This window comes from Raphanus sativus, chromosome 3 (genome assembly GCF_000801105.2).
Source record: "Raphanus sativus cultivar WK10039 chromosome 3, ASM80110v3, whole genome shotgun sequence".
In the NCBI taxonomy this organism is placed as follows: domain Eukaryota; kingdom Viridiplantae; phylum Streptophyta; class Magnoliopsida; order Brassicales; family Brassicaceae; genus Raphanus; species Raphanus sativus.
The window spans coordinates 2,253,906-2,270,140 of NC_079513.1; the positions used below are offsets into that span (position 1 = coordinate 2,253,906).

The 16,235-nt window shown below is 34.0% G+C and overlaps 1 protein-coding gene and 1 long non-coding RNA gene across 5 annotated transcripts; both read right to left on the reverse strand.

The window, feature by feature from the left end:
• Positions 1-430: 430 nt before the first annotated feature.
• LOC108834393 (uncharacterized) lies at positions 431-2,191 on the reverse strand. 4 transcript variants are annotated; one of them, XR_008943665.1, is made up of 5 exons: positions 1,657-2,188; positions 1,440-1,562; positions 1,307-1,355; positions 1,158-1,235; positions 431-825 (listed from the first exon to the last, which is right to left on the reverse strand). It is a non-coding gene; the product is annotated as an uncharacterized LOC108834393 (long non-coding RNA). The 4 variants fall into 4 exon arrangements; XR_008943664.1 differs by having other exon boundaries at positions 1,158-1,355; positions 1,657-2,191; XR_008943663.1 differs by having other exon boundaries at positions 431-1,235; positions 1,657-2,185.
• A 9,097-nt stretch (positions 2,192-11,288) lies between these two features.
• LOC108846049 (cyclin-A2-4) lies at positions 11,289-14,894 on the reverse strand. Its single transcript, XM_018619256.2, has 9 exons — positions 14,749-14,894; positions 13,083-13,382; positions 12,843-12,998; positions 12,676-12,768; positions 12,429-12,562; positions 12,174-12,326; positions 11,914-12,100; positions 11,697-11,831; positions 11,289-11,624 (listed from the first exon to the last, which is right to left on the reverse strand). The coding sequence occupies exons 2-9, from the start codon at positions 13,308-13,310 to the stop codon at positions 11,571-11,573; spliced, it is 1,140 nt and encodes a 379-aa protein (XP_018474758.2). The 5' UTR covers positions 13,311-13,382; positions 14,749-14,894; the 3' UTR covers positions 11,289-11,570.
• Between the last annotated feature and the right edge of the window lie 1,341 nt (positions 14,895-16,235).

Here is a 16,235-nt window from a genome sequence, read left to right on the forward strand (position 1 = left end):
AATATAGATAGTTACTATTTACAAATAGTGTATTTGAAATAATTTTTAGTAAGATAAAATGTCTATATTTTCTCCTAACAGAAGTTTTAACTGTTTACACAAATTGGATAGCTAAAGTTAAAATTTTAAATTTTAAATTTTATTTTAAAAATTATATTATTAAAAATAGTCTAACTAATGAATTTTTCGAGATTCGTGAAGATTCTAAAGTATTTTGGTACAACTTTTTATTAAAAATACAAATTTAAAATCAGATGATCTTGTTTTAATATTTTCACTAAATCAATACTTTTCTAATTCATTCAAATCATCTACAAACTCACTAACATCACATATTCAGAAAGACTATAGTGAATACACTCTTCTCTTGATCAAAACTAAAAGACAAATAAGTTATGTTTGCCCATCCAAAATGGTTAAATACAAATCATGAGAAAAAGTAAATTTACTGAAAATTGACCAAAAGAACAAAGTGCTATTGTCCACCACACCAATCTGTGGGAAAACATGTACAGATAAAAATAAGACAAAAACCAAACTAAATGACAAACTTTTAAGATAAACTACCACAGGAAAATTTACATCTAAAACATATTAATCAAGACATGGCTGTAAATTTAAAACACGACCTCTTGTCGGAGACTGGACTTTCCTTTTAAGCTTCTTTGCCAGAGAATAAAATTCCTCACTGATGCTTACACTATTCTTCTGGTGAAATCCGAAAAGACAGCAGCTATAAATTCAACACATTCGTGACTTTCTCATCTTTTCTCGTTTTTAGTTTTTCTTCATCTGCCATATACATCTATTTTTCTCACATCGGACCTGTTTTATCAATACTCAATCAACCTTTTTGCATTCTAAATATAAAAATACGCATATATATGGCGTAACCAGAATGCGTATGTGAAAATCATATTATATACAATAGTTGAAGATGTCCCATGAAACAAAAAGAGCTAGCCCATGATAAGAGAAAAAGATCATACCCAATGATCTTACATATAAACACCATATTTGAAAGTTTAGCATAAGAGATCAGAGAAACGATATAATTATAATCTAGAAAGCTACACCTAACCAATAACCAATTGGTATGAAATAATAACTACTAAAAGATAAACATGTTAGTTAGAATGTGCCTCAAATCTTTTTACTTTTTATCTCAACTTCTCTACTTGATCATAAAGGATGTAGTGCAGATAGTTGCAAAGCAAGAGATTCAGAAGTATTTCCTGCACTCATAAAATGACACATTGAATAACCAAAACAAAAGCTGAGTCAAGAATTTCAAGACGTATCTGACCGAACGCATCATGACGTTGTTGCAGAATGGCGCAAGGACGGATTGAGTACTGCAAATAGAAGTAAAATCGATCAATTAATTAACTGTTGAGTTGATATAATAGACTGAAACAAATCATCAATGAGTTACTCACCCACGAATCTCATCAAGATAACCATGCTTCTCATAACTCAAAGAATAGTAAAAATACAAACTTGAAGCGATCACATCAAGGGTTCTCTTGTTTAAGCTGTTGAGGCGACCAATTGCTAGCGGCCTACAGGAGAAAAAGCAAAACACTTTAGAACTAAGGACATCAAGATTAATAAACAAAGTACGTCAACGAAACCCCACTGAAATAAAGAAGTTACCTCTTACTACTTCTGATCAGTCCGGAAAGGAAAGACAATGAAGTAGTAATAAATCTCGATCTCAGTAGGCAAGTGCTTTAAAGAACAACGGCAAGCCAGCCTCAGCGAGGAGAATCGATGAGTTTGCCATTCTACTGGAAAAAAAAATTCAAGTGCTATTAGGATTTGTGATAATTGAAGCTATTAGAATCGATGATGTTCAAGGCTTATCTTTTTATAACTGAAGCTCCACCGCCTTGAAGAGAGGTAAATGCATTTAATGAGTGATCATGGTTGGAGTGGGGCTAAGGAATAAAGAAGGTCGTCAATGACGTTAAATCAATGAATCTCTTAATGGTCGTAAGGAGAAGAATCTGAGACACAACGACACGAACAAAGCTCACTAAAGAGATTCCTCACGAAATCCGGAAACTCCATGGTCAGTCCACCTAAATACAGAAAGAAAAAGAGGATGAAATGAACCCTAGAAATCTGAAGATCACCATGGTTGAAGAAAGAGCTCGACAATCGTGATTAGCTTTAGTCAATTCAGAAACCCAAAATAGAACATGAAGGCCCAGTTATGAAGAATAAGTAGAGATAAACGTCAAAGCCCAATGGAAAATAAGTAAAAAGCAAACAAAAGATTAAATGATACGACGCGTTTTCAACGCGTGACACGTGTCGTTTTCTCAGAACCGAATTTCTTAGGTGGATGCTGATGTGTCAGCAGGAGAGATCCAACCTTTCTTTATATATATAGATGATTTGGTCGACAAAAAGAACATATTATACAGTGATTCTTCTTCTTCTCCTTCGTTAGTATAGTCTTTGTAGATCATGGTTTTATTTTCATTACTTTACCTCTTTCAGAACTATACAAACTACACTAAAGGGCTCCATTTTTAAAATATGCCTCAGGCCCTCAGGTCTCTATATGCACGGAACTGCATGGATAAAACCCATATTTTCTTTCACTATATCCTCAGATTGTCATTCTGCATCAACTAAGAGGACGTATTATTGTGCATATATTGCATTTTTTTTTGAATGAATATTAAATTTATTCCATTCAAAAGCGTTTTTACAATGAGATGCAGCTTGAGATCAACTGTCTAGTTGGCTAAACACTAAGATTACATGTGAGTTTTATCATCCTGTTTGACAAGCAAACCATAACGTCATTGCCGTCTCGTAACCCCTTCCTCTCCATAGCTTGAATCGATGAGATCCTATCACGTATCAGCTTGTCAATCATATGTTGAAGTCGGCTAGCAGGTTTGTGAGTTTCCCCGTGCTTTCTGCCATTTCTCTCTCGCCAAACCGAGTAAGCCACAGCTTGGAAAAGATACCTAATAATGAACAGAGTTGTAACGACCCGGTTTTCTTAACCGGTTGGTTTGATCTTCTTTTTAATTAATTTGGTCTCAACCAAACCATTTGTTTAAAAAGAAACCAAGCCATCGATTTTCCTTTTAACCCTAACCGTGTGTATGTGTATACATATATAATTGTTTCCCCAAAGCTCAGCCTCCATTTCCTTTTAGATCGTGGAAGAGAATAAGCTTCACCACCATGTCCATCTTCTCTACTTCTTCATGATCAATCCCCATCTCTTCGTCCTTCTTGTATCCGTGTGTTGACTACGGAGGAAACGAGACGCACCGTTCACCACAATCACCACCTCCACTTCGTCATCTTATTGCTACACCCTCTGCTTTATTCTCCAAGCTAGCGCATCATCTCACCATAAGCCACCGGTAGTCAGCTTTTGTTCATGGCCGTATCACCTCCGATGGTCACCAGCACTTGCGCTTGTGAACTAACGGCTCAACGTCTTCAGTCATCTCAGTCCACCGGAGAGACATGCCGTGATCATTAACGTTATCATCACATGCACCATCTCTTGTTAGAGATCGTACCGGAGAAGCCACCATTGTTGGGATCGTCTTTGTTGTGAAACGTCACCAAAACGAGAAGAGAAAGTGAAACCGGAGCCACCACGTATCACCACCACCACACTGCCATGAGCCTAGAGTTACCGGAGTTTGATCTAGTCACCATCATCACCCGTGATCCATGTCGTGCCGTACATGATTGCCATGATCGCAAGTCACCGGAGAGCCTCGTACTTGCTGCCGTAGTCATCACAAATCACCGGCATCGTCTTCTCGCCACTCACCTCCGGTCACCAGCTCTATTTTGTCTCCCACCAGCCATGCTTCCCCCATTATGTTTTCTATGTCAGCACGTCATATTATCATCACCACCGGTTATGGAGTTAAGTTGTGAGCCACCCGAGTCTAAGATCCATCATTTCTACTCAAGCCGTGAAGGTTAAAGTGTCTTCATCATCTGTTTCTTGTATTGCAAGCAACCATTATGAATAAACCATAACGTGACATGCCATGCACAGGAATTTAGGTGTGAATTATTTGGTAAATAATTCAGCTAAAGCCTAGACTGAGAGACATATTCGTTTGGGTATTTCCGGATCAATAGTCGATATTGGCTAAGGTGAGGGTTATTCTCGTAATTTCTCGTACACGGCATATGATTTCGAATAAACATAATTTAGTTCTAATATGTATTCGTCTTTGTGAATTGAGTCAATCTGATGTCTGATTGGAGTCTGCTTGATAGTTTAGGTTCTTTGTTTAAACCGGATATAAAGGTCTAGATGGTTCAACTTTGATTGTTTCATTTTAGAACTGATATATTATAAAATTATTAATATAATATTTATTTATTATGATTGTGTATGGGATTTTTCCGGGTACAGAGAGTTCTATCTGTAGGCCGGGTTTTGTGTTGGTTACGGTCAGCTTTAGTCGACCGGTTGATCATAGCTGTTGGTCGATAAATCGTCTCCGGGCGTGTGTTGCCGAGCATATATTCGGTGGGTTTGGGCCTGTTAGTGGGCCGGTCGCTAGGGCCATTGTTTGATCTTTGGGTACTTTAGGTGCCGTGTTTGTTATGTATTAGTTTTAAATTATATTTATTCGGAGTGCTATGTCCAAGTCAATGAACTTCGGGTTTAGCATCCCATACCTCACTGAGTGACTCTCCTGTTGCTCACCCCTCTTTCTTCCCCATTTCAGGTGAGACAGACGAGTATATGATATTTGGACGGATTGGTGCTACTGGGATTTTATTTCGGATTTTATTTTGGGCTTTGGGTGAGTGCAATTGGGTATATGGGCTTTTATTATATGAAATATTGTTATTGGCACTGTTCTCCCGATAGGAGGTGACGGGTGTTACAATTTGGTATCAGAGCCAGTTTCTGTCCCGGTTCTGTCCCGGGATGGCGATTAGGGGATTCAGTTTTCAATGTTTTCAAAAAATATATATAATAAATAGTAATTATAAAAAGAGTTTTTTTTTAGAAATTTTTTTAGCACCATTCTGTCTAGTGATTACTAATTCAATTGTCTCATTTTATGCCGATGAGTAAAATCATCGTCATTCACCCTTCGGATAGAAGAGTTCTAGCCAGATGTTCAGCAGATGAATGATGTCAGTTTGTCAGTTTGCTCAGAGGTTTAGCGGTTTCTTCAATCATTATTTCGAGGTTTTTCGAGAGTGGATATGTGACGTTTCAGCCACCACCTATTTTCATGCCATCGCTCCACGAGTTTCTGATGTAGTGTGTTATGTGATTTGAGGTATGAGCCATTGGTTGGCATGTGGTTTTTGTGTACGAGTATGTTGGTTTATTTTTTTTGGATGTACACTTTGTTTGAAACTCGTGGTGATCGCTTTTGGACTGGGGGTGCGCCGGTTGCGTTGTGTTGATATTGGAGTTACACTTGGCATGTTTGCCAATTTTTGGTTGTGTGATCATTTCAGAGATGTGTCAGTTTAGACAGTTGGCATAGGACGTTCGGAGCTATTTATATGCATTGAGTTTTACTTGTTGTGCTTGGAGATATCGAGTTATTCAGAGAGGCGTCAGAGATGTAGTTTGAGCTTTTATGATGTCATTCTTGAGATGGACTGGTTGTCGAGATATCAAGTAGTGTGGATTTTATGGCCGTCATACTACATGTGGAGGAGTTATTGGACAGAGGAGCAGATGAATTTTGGCGACCATTTCGATGGCTAATAATGCTGGACAACATGAGTTGCAGGATCTTCTTGTTATTGCAGAGTATGAAAATGTATTTGAGGCTTTTAGAAGGGCCACCAACAGCCGGAGGAGACGCTCTTAAGAATGAGCTGGAACTAGGGACAACACCAAATTCACGAGCTGCATACCGTCTAGCACCAGAAAATATTGTTGAGTTAAAAAAAAAGAACAGTTAGAAGAACTATCAGATAAGGGGTTCGCCATACGTATTACTTCACAAAAAGAAGCACCAGTATTATTTTGCCGAAGAAAGATGAGAGTTTCACGGCTTGTATCGTCTACTGAGATTTGAAGAAGGTAACCATCAAAATAAGTACACTTCCGCAAATCGAAGAGTTGTTGGGATAGTTGCAGCTTTATGGGTTTTCTAAGATTGACTTGGTATCAGGTTGATATAGCTGAGGAGCATGTACGGAGGCGGTTTTTCATACATATTATGGATATTATGAATTCGTGGTGATTTCAATTGGATTCCCGAATGCACTGTTAGAATTCATGAATCTTATGAATGATATCTTTTTGACCACTTGGATAAGCGCGCGATTGTATTCATCGACTACATCCTGATTTATTCTTAGAACAGAGAGGAGCATGCAGAGCATTTATGGATTTTGTTAGAAAAACTTGGAGAGAATTAGTTGGTTGCTAGTAGTTTCTGGCAAAAAAAAAATTGGATTTTTTGGGTCATGTGTTTCAGAAGTTGGAGTTTCGGTATATTCAGAAAAGATTACTACAAGTTCATAGTGGCTGACACCTAAGAGGTACTGAGATCTGAAGTGTTATCATCAATGGCAAAAAGAAGGATAGATCTACATTTTGTTGCCATGTCATATAAAAACAGAACATCAAATATTTATGGAATTATATCACCCAATTTACTTCTTCCATAATGGAAATGGGATAATGTTACGTGGGTTTCCTTATAGGACTATGGAAGGAAAGTTTCATGAAGAATAATGTATGAGCGATCATGGACCGTTTTACTAAGTTAAACTCGAGAGGCATCTTCAGGACTTGTGCTTAGCTTGTAAAAAAAAAAAAAAAAAAAAAAACAAAACCAAAATATATGAGACCATATCTTATTTTGGAACGGATTGACGCAGTGCTTATTGTTTGGGCTTATCAATAGAGTTGTAAGACTTCTATGACATGCTCCATGTATCATTTTTTAAAAAAAAAGTCATGCAGAGCCAAAGCTCATTTTGCAGCAGCAGCCAATGGACTTTGGCAAAAATTTTGTCTGCACACAGTCAACCATTGGAAACTATGGATCAGCAAATTAAAAAGGTTCAAAGAATGATGACCATGTCGGTCAAAATTTGTTGGTCAAGGAAGATTAAGAGTTCTTTTAGTATGGTAATGGACAGTCGACTCAGCATTTGAATTCGGGGACGAATTCCTTGTTAGTGGGGAAAAATTGTAACGACCCGGTTTTCTTAACCGGTTGGTTTGATCTTCTTTTTAATTAATTTGGTCTCAACCAAACCATTTGTTTAAAAAGAAACCAAGCCATCGATTTTCCTTTTAACCCTAACCGTGTGTATGTGTATACATATATAATTGTTTCCCCAAAGCTCAGCCTCCATTTCCTTTTAGATCGTGGAAGAGAATAAGCTTCACCACCATGTCCATCTTCTCTACTTCTTCATGATCAATCCCCATCTCTTCGTCCTTCTTGTATCCGTGTGTTGACTACGGAGGAAACGAGACGCACCGTTCACCACAATCACCACCTCCACTTCGTCATCTTATTGCTACACCCTCTGCTTTATTCTCCAAGCTAGCGCATCATCTCACCATAAGCCACCGGTAGTCAGCTTTTGTTCATGGCCGTATCACCTCCGATGGTCACCAGCACTTGCGCTTGTGAACTAACGGCTCAACGTCTTCAGTCATCTCAGTCCACCGGAGAGACATGCCGTGATCATTAACGTTATCATCACATGCACCATCTCTTGTTAGAGATCGTACCCGAGAAGCCACCATTGTTGGGATCGTCTTTGTTGTGAAACGTCACCAAAACGAGAAGAGAAAGTGAAACCGGAGCCACCACGTATCACCACCACCACACTGCCATGAGCCTAGAGTCACCGGAGTTTGATCTAGTCACCATCATCACCCGTGATCCATGCCGTGCCGTACATGATTGCCATGATCGCAAGTCACCGGAGAGCCTCGTACTTGCTGCCGTAGTCATCACAAATCACCGGCATCGTCTTCTCGCCACTCACCTCCGGTCACCAGCTCTATTTTGTCTCCCACCAGCCATGCTTCCCCCATTATGTTTTCTATGTCAGCACGTCATATTATCATCACCACCGGTTATGGAGTTAAGTTGTGAGCCACCCGAGTCTAAGATCCATCATTTCTACTCAAGCCGTGAAGGTTAAAGTGTCTTCATCATCTGTTTCTTGTATTGCAAGCAACCATTATGAATAAACCATAACGTGACATGTCATGCACAGGAATTTAGGTGCTGAATTATTTGGTAAATAATTCAGCTAAAGCCTAGACTGAGAGACATATTCGTTTGGGTATTTCCGGATCAATAGTCGAAATTGGCTAAGGTGAGGGTTATTCTCGTAATTTCTCGTACACGGCATATGATTTCGAATAAACATAATTTAGTTCTAATATGTATTCGTCTTTGTGAATTGAGTCAATCTGATGTCTGATTGGAATCTGCTTGATAATTTAGGTTCTTTGTTTAAATCGGATATAAAGGTCTAGATGGTTCAACTTTGATTGTTTCATTTTAGAACTGATATATTATAAAATTATTAATATAATATTTATTTATTATGATTGTGTATGGGATTTTTCCGGGTACAGAGAGTTCTATCTGTAGGCCGGGTTTTGTGTTGGTTACGGTCAGCTTTAGTCGACCGGTTGATCATAGCTGTTGGTCGATAAATCGTCTCCGGGCGTGTGTTGCCGAGCATATATTCGGTGGGTTTGGGCCTGTTAGTGGGCCGGTCGCTAGGACCATTGTTTGATCTTTGGGTACTTTAGGTGCAGTGTTTGTTATGTATTAGTTTTAAATTATATTTATTCAGAGTGCTATTTCCAAGTCAATGAACTTCGGGTTTAGCATCCCATACCTCACTGAGTGACTCCCCTGTTGCTCACCCCTCTTTCTTCCCCATTTCAGGTGAGACAGACGAGTATATGATATTTGGACGGATTGGTGCTACTGGGATTTTATTTCGGATTTTATTTTGGGCTTTGGGTGAGTGCAATTGGGTATATGGGCTTTTATTATATGAAATATTGTTATTGGCACGCTGTTCTCCCGATAGGAGGTGACGGGTGTTACAAGAGTGGTCTTGTCCCAACTTCCATCAACTAGAAGAGAAATCAGAAGATTCCAGTCACTGGTATATCTCGTACCCATAATATTTTTTGCGAGTCCTTTCCAAATTTCTTCAGAGTAGGGACACTCAAAAAATAAGTGGTTTCGAGTTTCCATTGGGTGATTGCATAGAATACACGATGTGTCTACCTGAGCATACCATTGCATTTAGTGTTGAACAGAAATTTAAATATCGAGTTTGATATGAAATAAAAAATATCGAACACAGATATTGATACACGGCAAAAAATCTGATCAATTATATATTATTTGAGAGCATTATAACATTTGAGTTATGATATATGTCATCATTAGAATGATTTTTAGAATCTTTAGAGAAATAAAATTTGTTTTAAAGACCACAAGTTAAATAGCACTTTTCAAAAATACACTCAATCAAAAATATACTAACATTTTGGTTTAGGATGGCTTTATTGATTATTATTTAGGGTTTGGTATTAATAGGTTGCAATTAGGTTCATAATTGTTTTATAAATATTTATAAAAATTAGCTTAGTGTTATTTTATCACAAATTTAAGAAATTTATGAAAATACTCATCATTAATGGTAAATCTAAAAAAGATGTATCAAACTTGTTGTAGAATTGAAAATTTCCCTTAGAGAAATGGGTTGGTAGTGAATCACTAATGATCTGTAGTTTATTTTTTTGTTATAAGAAAATAAAAATAATTATGAAACCATATGAATTAGAAAGTCTTATTTAATAGATATTCAGATTAATATATATATATATATATATATATATATATATATATATATCAAACAATTACAAATTACAATAACTATTAAAAACCTACATTGAAAATTATTTTATTAATGATTTAAAATTTGTTAAGACATATACTATCTTTTTATTAAACTATATAAGTATAAAATTAAGTATAAAATTAATTATTAATATTCTTCATTCTTTTCTTATAATTAAAGCTAGGTATTACCTAATATGATTAAAATATATATGACAATTAATGATTTTGGATAATAAAGATTTAATAATAATTTATATATTATTTATTTTTTAATTTTATATTATTAAAATAAATTAAACAATCACGTTAACCATAGAATAAAATTTAGATTTTTATGTAGATGTTATATTTTGAACTTGTAAAACGACTATAAATAACTAATACCATTAAAATTCCTACATAGAAAATTTTATGATCAATATTTTAATTTTTAAAAATAAAAATACAAATAACTACAAAACTATATAAATTGAGACTCATTTAATAGATATTCAGATTAATATATATATATATATATATTTATTAAAACAATTATAAATTACTATAACTATTAAACTTCCTACATTGAAAATTATGTTATCAATTATTTCAAATTTGTTTATAAAACATACATATAATCATGAGAAATTGTTTAAAATACAACAAGTTAAATACCACTTTTGAAAAATACTATTTTTCAAAAAATATACTAACGTTTGGGTTTAAACTTTAGTGATTACTATTTAGGGTTTAGTATTAAGGCGTTGGAGTTAGGTTTATATATGTTTTATAAATATACAAAAAAATAGCTTAATGTTATTTTATCAAAAAATTTAAGGTATTTATGAAAATAGTTATTCATTAATGGTAAATATGAAAAATGGTATCAAATTTGTGGTAGAATTAAATTTTTTTATCTATAATCATAAGATAGCCAAACTAAAAATATAGTATATTTATATAAATTTAAAATATATAAATTGATTGTTTAGACTTATTTATCATAAAATGACTGTAATAAACTAGAGTGACTATTTGATTTGTGTTTGCGCTAATTATATATGTAATAATTACTAATTTCTCAACTATTCAGTATATATTTATTGTTTTAAATATATAGAAATGCAAAAATAATATTACATAAAATAATTTGTATATATAATATTCATCCCGCGGATCAGATCTTAATTTGTCACTTTAATATTTCACATGTATTATGAAAATAATTAAAATTTATTAATAGTCTTATTAATTACACCTATTCAACTAATAATATTTGAGATAAGTAAAATTATTTATAAAATTAATGGTGTTTGTAACTGATATTAAGATAAATGTTACATTGAAATTTTAAAATGACAAGAAAAAATGTTAAAATGATACTATTTAGAAATATTGTAATGTTTCTCAACCAGAAACGGCCAGTACATCGGTACGATTAATATAATATCGGTTTCAAAAAACCAAACAAGTCTACACTAAACCGGAATAAACGAACAACACTAACTAATCCGGTTACTGGATATTAAATAAAATCCAGACCGTGAAAAAGTTACCGTTTTATTTAATAGAATAACAGATAAATGAAGGATGTTACAAAAAAAGATAAACAGATAAATGAGGGAGGGCCAATCAATCCACATCCGTTTCTAAGTTGCATATTCGTCGGTTAGGAGTTGAACCGCTCGGTTTAGTCTCTATTCAGAATAGCTTGTCAGGTAGCTCCGGAGAAGATAAAACCGCCACGGATTTAAACTGTAGTAAAAATAAATGTGTAAAGTAACAAAAATCTACAAGTACCAACTTGATTTTATTTTGAACGTTTACCTTCTCTTGCTTGTACTTCACACGTATAGAGGTTAAGGAGCACCCTTTGGTGTTAAGCTGCAGATCTTGCAAGGCGTGAACAGATGCTTTGAGGTCTGAGGCTTTGAACGTTGTGTAATGCTCAAGAGTTGGATTCTGGACAAAAAAAATGAAAGAAAAAAAACTGTGAGGTTCAAGATTCAAGATTTGTCATAACAAAAACAAAGAGAGAACAGACCCAAGGATGGCTTGATTGGTTCAGTGTCCACTTAGCAAGAAAAACAGCAGAAGCAGCGATGACCGAAGGAAGGAACTTCAAGAACTCATAGTCTAATAAAGTCAGTTCCATGAGATAGTTCGCCAGAAACTCCATCTCGACACTTGGTTTCTGCAGATCAGAAGCAAGAGCTGCTCGCAGAAACCTCCTGCAAAAAAAAAAAATGGAAATTAGAATCACCAAAAAGACTAATAAAACATCTGAAGTGTTTTCACAGTTACCTGAGGAATGTTTTTGAAGTGGGTGTGTAAATCTGGAAGCTAAAGTGCTTTAGTACTTGGCTCTCCATCTCCAAGACCTGATCCTTTGTGTAAGTGCTATCAGTTATGAAGCAGAACTCCTCAATGCCTGGCGCAAAGATCTCCTCGTATTTTCTTTAAAACATTTCAAGAAACAACACCAAACTCTCTTTTAGATGTTGCCTACGTGACCAGCATTTTTTTTTTTTTTGAAGGGGGAAGAGATTATAAACTTACGAAGCAATTAACATACAAGTGACGCCGAGCAGTTGAAGCCTCTCTTTTTCAATGTAGTTCCCATGGAGAAACCAATCTATGAGATACACTGTGAGGTAGAGAGTGTCCGGTACAAGTTTGTATTCCTCAGAGACCTGAAATTTTTTCGGAACAAAACTTTAAAACTTAGCAACAAGTTTACCAGAAAATTTTTACCAAAATAAATAAATAAAAAAAAGTTTAAAAGAAAAGATCTAAAAAGACTAACCTCTACAAGCCAATCAACTAGTATTCCTCTCATTGTCTGAGTCACATCTCTTTGTGTCCTTTTCATATAATCAGGAAATGGTCTGCGTTGAAGCTGCTAGGCGTAGACAAAAGTCTTTAAGAATCAGATGCCTCAAAATGCAACTTTTGTAAGATATTTTTGTTTACCTCTGCAACACGCATGTTGTGGTAGATTTCAGGTGCGTAAAGACTACAGAGTAGAGGATCTTCGTGATCTGAATCAATGTCAATGACTTTCAGAGTACTTGCCACAGTGGATACAGCAGAACATGTCACCTTCTCTATCTGCTTGATGTTCTCTAACTAAATGGACAGTAACATAATATTGTCATCATTATTTGATATAAAATATGATTAAAGAAGCAAGCAGTATTGTGTGTGTTTAACCTTTGGTGGATTCTCGTTTGTGATATCCTTAAGAACAGCTCGCTTCTTAGGTGCATTGGCGTTCTTCTCATCCAAGGCTGCTCTCTTTGTGTTTGCTCTAACGACATGTCCTAGACTCTGTGTTGTAGCAGCCACTTCTGAGGATGTTATCAGCTTAGTGTAAGCACGAGTGAGAGGGCGATCATGGAGCGGTATGGTGTTGCCAGAAACATCATTCTCCTTGCTCATGATTGAAACGCTTTGAGACGATCCAGTTCCAACCTCCTTCTCAGTACCACATCATCATCATCATCACTGGAACTGTTAGATTTAAAGTCAATGTCAATGGTACGATGGTAAAAAAAAAACTTACCGTGTAAGGCAGAACTTAGAGATCAATGTTTAGCTTAAGCACATACAAACTAGTATTTATGCAGATGAGAAGAGGTTTATAACCAGCTTAAATACAGACGTGTCTATATAGAGATTTAAGCATGGACAGGATTTTTTTTATAGAAAGAGCAAATGTTTTTATTTAAGTACTTCCAATTAATCTCGTTGATTAATTTGATGATTCCATGAAATAAGGGAGAGAGAATGATCTTACAAAAATAGATTACAGTTTAAGACAGAACTTAGAGATCAATGTCCAACTAAACCACATTCAAAATAGTATCTACGCACACACGAAAAGAGATTTATATACAGCTTAAACATGGACAGTCTTTGTTTTTAGAAAGACAGTGTTTCTACTTATGTACTTCCAATCAAACTCGTTGACTAGTTTGATGATTCCATGAAATATGGGAGAAAGAATGATCTAACAAACATATTCCATAAGTTATTTCTATTTACAAATTAAGAATACATTGAATTTCTGACTTCTTCAAAACAGATAGCATAAATTACCTAGTCAAAGAATTCAATAGTTTCACAAAAAAAAAATTCAAAGATTTCAATCAATAATTATTTTTTTTGAAAAATAAAATTGATGATAAACATAAAATCAATAAGTTTTACATTATAAACTAAAATCATCATCTAACTGAAACCAAAAAAAATAACTTATAAAACATTGTTTAGTAAAAACAGTGGAAATATAGTTTAGTTTATAAAAATTCAATTCAGAGAAACTGTAGTCCCAGAAAAAAAGAAGTTAATATAATTATTCTTTTTAAATAAAGTTTTATCTAATTATGAGACACTGATAATTTATTGTTAATAGACCTTTTCTTCACTGCAAGTATTGCTCCAGAGAAATTGGATCTCCAAACCAAAGAGGTTACATTTAAGTTTCAAACTTTTTCATTTAGATTCAAAGGTCAAATTTACAACTTAATTTGTTTCTTTTGAACCTTAAGTTATTTTGATTTTCTTTTTGAAAAAAGTAATAAACTATTTCTTCTAAGAAACAAATAGATCTATGATTTAGAGCTTCAAGATCTCCAAAACTAAACATTCAAAGGAAACCGTATGGATCCATTCATAAAAGAGAAGACCACTCACAACCAATGCAAATGTTTATCAAAAAGCTATAAGAACTAGAGAATTTTTCAAGAACACAATCTGTACAGACCGAACAACAAACAATGCAGCTAGCTTAGCGTATCAATAACAACACATCTCAGAAAAAGAAAAAAAAAACTAAACCGGTGAAGATGGAGACAAGAGTACGCAGAGAACTTACTACGCTCCAGACAATTCTTCAAAGAAAAAAAAACCTTTCAAAAATGAGCTTTTGGGAGAGGAGCAAAAAGGTAGCCTAAGACAGATCGAGAGAGTAAATGTATAGTCAATTCGCTTCTGTGCAAAGGGACTGTCTGTGGAAGAGAGCGGGATAGAGAAAGAGTTTAAAGATAATACTATTTCTTTCTTCTTTTTTATTATAATTAAATATTCATTTGTAATAGAAACTTTGTTTTAGAGGGAAGAAGAAAAATGTTTGTTTATGTGCTTCGAACGAAACTCGTTTGACTAGTTTGACTCCACGTTATATGGGAGAAAGAAACAACAGATCTAAACATATTGTTTTTAAAATGAAATTTCGATCAAGTGACTAGTGATGTTATACATTTCAGGTTCAATTTTCATTTATCCATTAACCTATTATAACTAATGAGGAATTACTTTTGTAATGTTTTCTTATAAATTTTTTGTAGTAAAATTTTATCTAAATCCCCCACTAAAGTAGAATATAGACCACTCTAATATGTTTGACAAAAAAGAAGAAGTAAAAAGATCGATAGTGGAATAGCTTACGTTTTCCAATGAATGCGCTGTTACTCATTTTTAAACTAAGGTGTCACTGTTAGACAGCGTGGCTATTCATCCAGAGGTAGGTAAAAGTGACTAGAATACATCATTTTATCTTAAAAGTGAAAAGATAAGTGATTAAAATAGTCCACTTGGAGTGTTGAATCTTCTAACAATGATGGTTTATTGTTGACAGTTTTCAATAAGAAGTTAATAACTAATAAGCAATGGTTCATATTAATTTACTATCACTAATTTAATTAACAAAACCGTTTTATATACTTTTATTGTTAGTTATTTCCAAAAAATACTGCATGTTCAAAATTTGAAGAGAGATTCAACCACTTACATATTAAATAGTAAAGTTTAAGCTTTTGAAAATTTGTAGGCTTGTGAAATATAAAAAACCAAACTAGTTTGGATATTTTATTTGTTAATTTTGATTCGATTCGTTATTTGTTTTGATTGGATTCAAACAAAATCCGGATATTCGTAGTCTCTAAAGCAAAAGAAATACTAAAAATCAATATCTATTAAAACCGAAGCAAATCATAAATACTAAAAAATTAGAGATGGATATCCGATCGGCTTCAACTTTTATACAATAGATGTATATCTATGATTAAATATAGAGTTTTAAATTTATAATATTATATAATTATTATTTAATAGTTTACTAAAATCTATTTTAAAAGTTACTTATAAAATATTAAATTAAAAAAAGAATATAAAATCTTTATAAGAAACTAAAATTTTCTAAAAAAAAATTTACAAGAAAAATTAGTAATTTTTAAAATTTATAAAACATATAGTTTCTTTAATTTTACTTTATATTTTTATTATATTAAAAGATATTTCTAAAATATAATTTGGTATTATTAATTCTAGATTTATTTGTATTGAACAAAGTGGATGAAGTAT

Coding starts and splice junctions, on each gene's coding strand:
- LOC108846049 (XM_018619256.2), bottom strand. CDS start 13,310: ATGAGCAAGGAGAATGATGTTTCTGGCAACACCATACCGCTCCATGAT. Junction 12,999..13,082: donor CAAACGAGAATCCACCAAAG/GTTAAACACACA, acceptor CTGTCCATTTAG/TTAGAGAACATCAAGCAGAT. Junction 12,101..12,173: donor ACTTCAAAAACATTCCTCAG/GTAACTGTGAAA, acceptor TTTTTTTTGCAG/GAGGTTTCTGCGAGCAGCTC.